This window comes from Mustelus asterias, chromosome 5 (assembly GCF_964213995.1).
Source record: "Mustelus asterias chromosome 5, sMusAst1.hap1.1, whole genome shotgun sequence".
In the NCBI taxonomy this organism is placed as follows: Eukaryota; Metazoa; Chordata; class Chondrichthyes; order Carcharhiniformes; family Triakidae; genus Mustelus; species Mustelus asterias.
The window spans coordinates 105,188,282-105,198,429 of record NC_135805.1 but is presented as its reverse complement, the minus strand read 5'-3'; the positions used below and the strand labels follow the sequence as shown (position 1 = coordinate 105,198,429).

The 10,148-nt window shown below is 41.1% G+C and overlaps 1 protein-coding gene across 1 annotated transcript; it reads right to left on the bottom strand.

The window, feature by feature from the left end:
• Positions 1-2,601: 2,601 nt before the first annotated feature.
• odc1 (ornithine decarboxylase 1) lies at positions 2,602-9,923 on the bottom strand. Its single transcript, XM_078213138.1, has 12 exons — positions 9,483-9,923; positions 8,391-8,537; positions 8,153-8,306; positions 7,713-7,886; positions 7,460-7,632; positions 6,834-6,968; positions 5,660-5,741; positions 5,467-5,550; positions 5,209-5,371; positions 3,982-4,097; positions 3,685-3,899; positions 2,602-3,014 (listed from the first exon to the last, which is right to left on the bottom strand). The coding sequence occupies exons 3-12, from the start codon at positions 8,252-8,254 to the stop codon at positions 2,867-2,869; spliced, it is 1,392 nt and encodes a 463-aa protein (XP_078069264.1). The 5' UTR covers positions 8,255-8,306; positions 8,391-8,537; positions 9,483-9,923; the 3' UTR covers positions 2,602-2,866.
• Positions 9,924-10,148: the final 225 nt, after the last annotated feature.

The following is a 10,148-nucleotide window of genomic DNA, read 5'->3' as shown; positions in this document are numbered from 1 at the left end:
GTCCATTTGTGGCTCCCCACCCCTTCCACCCTTTAGCAAGATTCTGCTGGCTTTGTTTCACATCAACTTACAGACCGAGGATATCCAGAGGGACAATTTGGCTATCCACCAAAGCTCCTTAGTCTCATGACAACAAGTAAAGTGCTGTACAGTTTGATGCTTCCGACACCTTCAGGTTGATGAATGGAGTGCAACAGGGATGTGACCAAGTACTCACTTTGTTTGGTATTTTCTTCTCTGTGCTCCTGACCTATGCCTTCCCTGCAGATCAGGAAGGAGTTTACCTGCATACTCATGCAGACAGCAAGCTCTACAATCTGTCCTGGAGATGATGACAAAAATATAGCATTCTTGATCAGAGAACTCCGCACTAGTCACCCACACAGAAACTCAGCTACAATGAAACACGAGTTGTTATGTTACTCACAGGTAAGCTACGTCATCAAAATTTATCCCATCCCGTCAAGCCATTTCAGACTTTATTAGGAGAAAAGGTATTATTGATAAGCAATACTGAGGTACAGGACGGTTGGAGCTCTAGGATGCCCTGGTGCAGAACGTCAGTTTACAACATGGTTTCTAGATGATTCTGCCTGGGAGAGAACTCAATCTTCTGGTGTGATCATTCACTCTCCAGTTTCCATTGGTCCCTCAAGTCAGGTGATTCACTTCTGCTTAGAGACAGACATATACAACATCCCTCCCCCTTTAACCTCTTATACAATCTTCAAAATCGATTTACTCAAACCCACATTATAAATAAACATTATACACACAAGTTAGACATTTGTAAATCGACGTAGCAATTGTTCAATGATGAGATCTTGAGGCTGGCATTTAATATAACACTTCTAGAAAGTTTCAACCATGCACAGTCTTGCATGGAATTCTTCCATACAGGCTTGCTGCTTTCCGTGTTCTGTCCTCGATTCTGCGCTGACCAAGGATGACATACTTTATTCTGTGGATAGTGTCAATCTTTCATTGATCCTTTTCTCTATCAAGCACCTTACTCTACAGTACCTGAAGGTACCATCATCACAATATAACACAAAACATCTTGTGTAATCTTGTACAATCACTATTTTTCACTTGTGAAGGAAATGTCCATGGTACTCTATTTCTGGTACTTAGCTCATGTGATAAAGTTTCTTCTCCACCTAGCATTTCTATTCCTCATGTTTTGCATTGATCATGTTATATTAGTTCTTGTGCATTTCTATTGTAACCATTTCAGCAATCTTGTTGTGGCATGTAATCGGTTTCCCTCTCTGCCTGAATTGCTGCTTTGTCGAGTTCTCTTTAGCGTATCTCCTCAGCTGAGTGACTTCATTTAACCAATCTCTTCCTTCCATCTTCTGCATCAATCTTCTGCTTGGGCCTGAGCGTACTTTCTTCCAATGCATTGGTTTTCACAATCCATTCGAGTTTCTTCCATGCTGAATTCATCATTCCATTCTGACATTTGATAGCAATCTCACCCTTTGTATGCTTTATGTTTTCAGAGAACTGACCTGTTCCTTTTTGCAGTAATTGCATTAAATGTTGTACAACTTTAATTGCATTCCTGCTTTAAGGCCATCAGTTTTTAAAAACTTCCACAGCTGATGTTTTTCTGCTTTTCATGTTTTTGCAGTTTTGGTGGGAAACTACAACTTCTCCTGGACTTTTTGCTGTCAGGTAACTTTTACTTCTTATGCTCCCTTACAATAGGGAAGTGGTAACTATGGAAAAGGTGCACAAGTAGGTATGGAAATTACATCTATTCATTAAACTGAAAATTGGGATGTGATGCATTATGGTGGGGAGAGACTAACAAGGCAAGGGAATATACAATGAACAGTAGTACACTAGGAAATACAGAGGATGCTTGAAGGTGCATGTCCATAGATCCCTGAAAGCAGCAGGACAGTTTGATAAGGTTGTTAAGCATAAGATACTGCCTTTATTAGCTGAGGCAAAGAATGCAAGAGCAAAAAAATTGAGCTTTTAATAAAAAATGCTCATTAGGCCAGCTAGTGTAGAGTTCTGGTCGCCACACTACAGGAAGGATGCAATTGCACCAGAGTGTTTCCTCGACTTGAGCATTTCAGCTATGAAGAGGCGGAGGAAACAATTCTTTAGCCAAGTCTGAGGGGGGACCTGATCAAAAGTGTACAAAATTGAGGGAGAGGGGGGCATACATTTAAGGTAAGGGGCAGGAGATTTAGTGGGGATTTCAGACCCATAGGGTGGTGGGAATCTGGAACACACTGCCTTTAGGGTGGTGGGAGGCAGGAACCCGAAACAAACAGTATTTAGATGAGAATTCAAAACATCATAGCATGCAAGGCTACAGACCAAGTACTGGAAAATGGGATTAGAATAGATGTTTGATGGTTGGTAGACCTCTTTTCATGCTGTTCAACTCCAAATGTCATGAGTTTATTGTGGTGTTGATGGGTTATAAACAAAAAAATGCTTGGGCAAGAACACAAATAAAATAGATAATTTGATCCTTCAAGCCTGCTTTGTCATTCAGCAAGAGTCAAGATTTCAGAATGGACTTCTAAATGTGATAACGCCCCATTGCTAATGATTGAAGTAAAAATAAAATGAAACTCAAAGTTTTATCTTTTATTTCAAGCTCAAATAAAAATACAAAAAAGTTATAAAAGTGTAAACAAGTTTCCATAGGAACACATCAGATTGTATCCCATCTCCTAGTCAACCATTTTGTTGCATACATAAACTAATCCACAATATTTCATAAATTTCAAGCACTCAAGCATCAGTTACTGGTCCCAAAAGGCAGCCATTTACTATTACTCAAACTGCCTAGTTCAGCCAAGATTGCCAACTGGTCAGTTAAGAGTTCTATAACAGTTTAGACATTAACTCTTGCTGAAGAGCAAGAAGAAGAACAAAGAAGCTCCATTCCACTTTCCCAGGCACAGGATGCCAGTAAAGTATTAGCAGCACGATCCTCCGCTTGGGATGGAAAGCCACCTTCCTTGATCTGTTGCATTAATTGCCTAGGAGAATAAAAAGTTATAGGTTATGATGATTTCAACTAACTACTGACATTACATGAAAAATAGTCTCAAATTTAGACAGGAAAATGCATTGTGTGAAGACAGATGACTTCAACCAGAAATTTTAGTCGGTGCTTTAATAGTAATACAGCAAATTCATAATCATAGAATTCCTACAGTGCAGAAGGAGGCCAGTTGGCCCATCGAACTTGCACTGACAACAATCCCACCCAGGCCCTATCCCCGTAACCCCACATATCTACCTTGTTAGTCACCCTGACACTAAGGCCATGCTAAATTGCCCAATCAACCTAACCCGCAGATCTTTGGTTTCCTCTAACAATCCTGAGCACCCAGAGGAAACTCACGCAGACACAAGGAGAATGTGACAGACAGTGACCCGAAGCTGGAATTGAACCCGAGTCCCTGGTGCTGTGAGGTAGCAGTGCTAACCACTGTGCCCCCCCCCCCGGTAATCCAGCTATCATTGTTACTTCCAGAGATTTGAAGTCAAATTCTGGGAGGGTTTTTTTCCCCTCCAAAATAAACCACTGCCTTCTTCGAAAAAGATGACAAGTATTAAATCAGTACATGCTAAAATGGGAAAACCAATTTAAGCTAGACAATTTGAATAGTGCAAAAACATGGTCTCAACTATGAACTACTGTACCAGGCTGGTCTTGACATAACATAAAAGATCTGAGGTCTTTGAAATCCATTGAATGTTGAAGCAGCAGCAACAGTGTAAGCTCCCATATTCTCAAACACCATCCAATCTCCAACCTGCAGCTCCGGCATATTACAACGTTCGACAATACGATCAAGCCCATCACAAGTTGGACCCCAAATACTGGTCAAGTACAGCCTCTCATCAGACTTCTGTTTCTAAAAGAAAAATTATGTCACTTAATAGATACATTTTACATGAATTATGAAAAAAAATGTAAGAGTAACAAAAAGGTCTTACCTTGACCAGAACTGGCATTACATGAGCATGATCATATAGTATGCAGTTGAATGATCCATAAACACCATCATTTACATAGTACATGAGGGTCATGTCGTTTTCACTATCATCCTCATCTTTAAAACAAGATGTTATACCTATTAGCCACATGCAATAATTGGATTGCTACCAAAATTTCAAGCAATCCAGAAATAAAAGTGTTAGCTTTTGTTTGAACATCAACAATGCAAGAAGAAATTTACCAGTTTTAAACAAATCCACCAACTAGGTTTCATAAATAGAAGCAGGAGTAGCCTGCTCTGCCATTCATTTTGATCAAATTCAATATCCTGATCTAATTTCTTTCTCCACCACCACCCCCCCCCCGATATCCCTTGATCCACTATATCTAATTTCTTCTCGCAATCACACAACATTTAGGCCTCAACTACTTTGTGGTAGCGAATTCCAAATTCACCATTCTGGGTGAAGAAATTTCTGCTCACTTTAGTCCTAAAAGGTTTAACTCCTTCTCAGACGACTCCTAGTCCTGGACTCCCCCCACCACCGGGAACATTTCTGAATCTACCCAGTCTAATCCTGTTAGAATTTTAAAAATTTGAGATCCCTCTCACTCTTCTAAACTCCAATGAATATAATCCACCTGCTATCCCAGAAATCAGCCTGGTAAACCTTAGCAAGGAGGACACCAAAATTGCACATATACTCCAGGTGCGACCTCACCAACAATTGCAATAAAACATCTCTCTTGCAATACTCAAATTCTCTTGCTATGAAGCCCAACATATCATTTGCCTTCTTTACTGCCTACTGAATCAGCGCCCTTATTTTCAACGACTGATTCTTGACACCCAAGGTCTCAGAGTATCCACCTCTCAATCTGCACCCATTCAAATAATAAACATGCCTTCCTACAATTGCTACTGAAGTGGATAGTCTCGTATATTTCAAACTACAGAAAATACTAAATAAGCAACAAGTATAGATTGCGGTCAGTTTGTGGTTAGAATGGATGTGCAGTACAAAGTACTGTGATAAAGATCTACAACAAAAGTGTTAACTGCAGAAAAACAGGTGTCATATTTTATAAATAGCTTAATCACCAAGACTAACAGGCAGTCTCGACATCTCGCCAGGAGGAACTTGCTCATGTTTTAGATGAGCAAACAACTAACTCCTGGAATAAACTACATAACAAAATAGTTAGGCCACCATTGATATACCTACCATCAGAGCTATTCTGTTCATTGAACATTGCCTTCTTAGCAATGATATTCACAGACAGTGTGTAAGCAGATGCCACATAGAACCGACCAGGCTCAGCGATGACTTGAACTCCAGAATCAGTGGGGAAGTATTTATCCAATGCAGGATTGATGACAGCTGCAATCTAAAATTATTTAGAGTTAATCACATTCAGGTAAATAAATCATTCCATGTTCAGGTAAATAAATTTACTTGAAACTAAGTAGCAACACTTTTCACCTCTTCAAATTTGAGCTTGGTGTCTTCTGAACCAGGAAAACCACCACCAATATCAAGCAAGTACATGTTGAAACCGTACTCCATCTAAAAGCAAACAGGATACAAGACATGAATGGCCAACAAGTCCAAAATAATCAACCACATAATCGTCAAAGTGACAATATATAAAAACTGTTGAAACCAAAATACTTACACCCATATCAAAAACAAAACGAGCATCTGCAATAGCCTGGGCATATGTTTGGGCATCTGTACAACCACTTCCCACATGAAAGCTTTCACAAGAGAGACAAAAATTAGTCCATACAAGTCAATACCTAATAAAGCCAATAGATTTCAACCAATGAGCTACAGGAGTGTTTTTAAATCCAGGTGTACTTAGTACTTTCCACTCATCCAACCTTAACTGGACAGTAGCAGGGAGGGGCTGCAATAATGCAATAGCAATTCCATGTCTTGATCCATAGTAATATAATGTAGCAAATTGTCTGTTTTAAAGAGCTTTGAACCCAACTTAAAAATACCAGTCTTATGAAGGTGTCAAACAATTGGCACACAGGATTTGACACCACAACAGTTTGTGAGCAGATAGCAAGATGATTTCAAGAGGACATAGGCTGATGGAATGGCACTTGAAGGTAATGCAGAGAGAATTGCAAAGTGATCTATTTTGCCAGGAAAGAATGAGGAAAATCAATATACAATAAAGGATCAATTTTAAAGTAGGTACAGGAACAAGAGAATCTTGGGGGAGTATAGGTGGCAGGGCAGGTTAAGGAAGTGGTTAGCAAGGCATATTGAATGCTGGAAGCTATTGTGAACCATAAGCATTTGAGCCTCAACTGAAGTAATGTCCAATTTTGGGCACCACACTTGGTAAGGATGGAAAGACATTAAAGAGGATGCAGGAAAGATTAGAGAATGGTTCCAGAGACAAGAGACTTCAGTTACAAGGATAGAGTGAATAAGCATTCAGGGATTATAAATAGACAGTAAGGAACTGCCCCGCTAGCAGAAGGGGATGGAGGACTTTAGGTGGCAAGATCAAAGGAGACAAATGCAGGGTGGCTTGGGTCTGCAAATCTGGTGGAGGCAAACGCAATTATGGCTTTGGAAGGGAATTGGATAATTATTCAATGTGGGGGGAAAAAAAAATCAGGGCAACAGGAAAAGGACAGGCGAGTCAGACTTATCAGGCTCTTGTAGAGTGTTAGCTCAAACAGGCCAGATGGCCCCCTTCTAAGCTGTAACTTTTTTTTGCATCACATCAAAAGCCAAAACTTGTCATAATTACAGTCAAACCATAACAGTTTTGCATTCTAACACAAGCCATCAGTATAATTCAAAGATAACAATGGCAAATCTACCTTACGCCAATAATGTCAATATCCAGCTCTTTGGCGCGTTCAAGGAGAAGCCTACTAGTCTTAAGTGTTGCTCCAAACTTAACACTCAGGCGGCAGATAGCCTTGGAATCATCAGCAGCAATGCGCAGAACCAGCCTAGGACAGAGGAAGAGGTGGATGCATTTTACGTCAGGATTTGACGTTAAGTCGATAAAGGCGTCAATGAAACAGTATAAAGGAGAATCCAAAATCCAATAGAGACCACCACAGGCAACCTAAAATAGGAAAACCTGTGCAGGAAACATCCAGAATTAAGATCTGCCAGACCCAAAAAAAAAATCTGCCAGATGAGCGATAAAACAGCATTGCTTGCTCAATTAAAAAATTCTGGAGTAGCCTAGTCAAAAACACTTAGTAGATACACAAAACAAAAAAGGATGAGGTGCATCCAGAACTGTACACTATATTCTAATTCTATGACTCATTTTTAAATATCTTTGGATTGAAAGTGTCAAAATTAATATTCAGATCCTGAAATTTCCATCCATCTGCTTTAAAATCAAAAATCTATATTCAAGAGGTTTGAGATTACATTAGCATTCTGCACACAAATTTAAATCTTCAGTTGTACTCGATCATCAACTTACTTTGCACTTGGGTGACCTCTTGCTACTTTCATCAGCTCCACTTCACTATCAAATGTCATCTTCTGCACCCCATGTGTTGCAGCATATTTGATTTGAGACAACTGTTTGCACGGGTTAGCATAGATTATTTTGTCAACACAAACATCAAGACTCTGTACCATCTGAATTTCAGTCTGTAAAGAAATTACTATTAAAATCATTGCAACAAGTAAGAGGCGAGCCTAAATTAGGATACAACGAACTGTTAACATACCTTACTAGCACAATCAAATCCAGCACCCAAAGTAGCAAGAGTTTTAACCACAGCTTTATCATCATTGCATTTGACAGCATAAAAAGGAGTCACACGAGGAAGGATCCTGTGCCACCGCATGTGTTTCTTGACAATGTCACCCAAGTCCGCAACATAAAAAGCATCTTTGTCATCCTAGGATTAATAGTACAAGGTCAGATTTCCATGATAGATATAATCTTATTACATAGCACTTTTCATGCAGAAGTCTTGATAGGAGGGATACATGGCCAAAGTCCAAGGAACAAAAGATTCTATTTAGCAAGGTCAGCTTGCATGGTTGAAAAATGTTCACAGATAAGTTAGGGTAAGGCAGAAGGATGGTTGACAAAAACTGCCAAGCAAAATGTTGAATTCCTCAATGCACATCACATGAGAATTAAGTAATACAAAATACTTACAGAATGAGAAACTTCATTTATTTTGCTTTCCAAGATGTCCCTGGCGCTGAATCCTTCTTCAAGGAAGGAAAAGTCAAATTCACCATTGCTGAAGTCATTCATTCTGAGATTGGTAGAAGTTCCACAAGGGCAGAAATTCACAACATGCAACAAACTGGAAAAAAAATTAATAAGCTGTGAGATGCAAGATAACAGTCTAATTCAAAATTTTGTTTGTCATTTAAGCATGTATACCTACATGGGCAAGTAAGAGATGGAATCTATTTAAAAGCACAACTCAGCTGGCTAGCCAAGGCGGCTTTCCAACAGAATTAAACCCTCGAAGGTACAACACAAGGTTCGGGCTCTCCGTGTAGCCGTTATACACCTTTCTGGCTTGTTCGTTCTGAAATGCAATCGCAGAGTGTTAGCAGCATCACACAAGTAGCTTAAGAACAGAATTGATTTAATATTGTCACGTGAAAAATATTGTTTCTTGCAAGCTATACAGATAAAACACACTGTTCATAGAGTACATAGAGGAGAAGGAAAGGATAGGGGTGCAGAATAGTGTTGCAGTTACCAATGCGAGAGAAACTTTTCAGCCATGATTGAATGGTGGAACAGATTCAATGGGCCGAATGGCCTAATTCTGCTCCTATATCTTATGGTCTAAAAGTCTGATGGCAGCCGGGAAGAAACTGTTCTAAAGTGAAGCTACAACAATCCTCTCCATTCTCTTCTCCCCCCACCCCTCCAATCATCATTCAGCAAAGGCCACAGACTTCAGCATGCCTTTAGGGCAATGGCTGCTGACTGGACTCGCCCCTCGCTCCACTATTCCTTCCGCTCAGCCCAGGCAGGAGGGCGGAGCTCTGTTGATTGACGCGACAGTTCGCCAATAGGAGAGCAGGACTCCTTTCTGCACGTGCATGCAGGCACGGGCTGCCAGCCAATGAGGGAGGAGGGGCGGGGAGGCCGGCTGACCGGCACAGGACCGGCGGATGGCCCGCAGCCGGCACAGTGAGGGAGCCACATACTCACACCGGCGCCCGACATGTTCAGTGCCCCCGCTTCTCTTCCCCCTCTCACGGCCTGCGGACTTCCCCAAATACGAGATTTCTTCTCGTAATTACCATTTTCATCGAATACTTAAAATAAATAAATTTTCTCCACCCCAGTTGAAAAATGTTTTATTTAAAACACTTGAAATAAAAATGATTTCACCCTCCCCTCCCCTCCCCTCCCCTCCAACAACCTGAATTAACACGTGGCACTCGGGCAAATTTAAACCGGTACATTAAAAAAACATGCGTAAACAGCTTTACTTCATAAAACGTGAATAATTTACCTTAAAAAACATTTACGAAGACTGTGCCCATCGAAGAAATGCGTTTAAAAAAAAGGGAAGATTATTCCTCCACCTTGCACCACCGTTAGCAGACAAGAATAAAGCCGACTCTGCCTGCGCCGCCTCCTTTTTATAGCTGGCAGCCGGGTTGCCAGGCAACCGTGTCCAGCCCGAACCGGTCCTGATCGGTTTGCTCTTGTCAGCGATCAATGGCGCCAGGGCCACACCTCCCCCCTCATGCGTCACCGTGATTGACAGGCCGCGCGGCCGCGCCCAATTGCAACATCAGCGGGCATTCCGAGTTCACCGAGCCCAGAATTGTAACATTGAGAGAGAGGTCTGATCAGGAAATCCTGTGCAGCGTATTGAATCCGGAAGAGTGGCGGGCTGTGACACCGCATCCCTCTGTTTGAACCAATATTATTTATCCTGGCTGTGCCTCTCTTATGACAACTTTGCAGTCATCAGCCATTTCCGGGAATTGCTTATTTCTCCCGCTTCCGATGCCTGATACATCCACATACTGCGGTTTTGCCCATGTCAACTTCTCGAGATCACTTACAGTTGCACCTTGAAACGTTGCTCAAGATGCTTCCTGCACTCGCCAACCTACGCAACCACGTCTCCACATTTGATGTCTTTTGTCTCAGGTACATTCCTTTCACA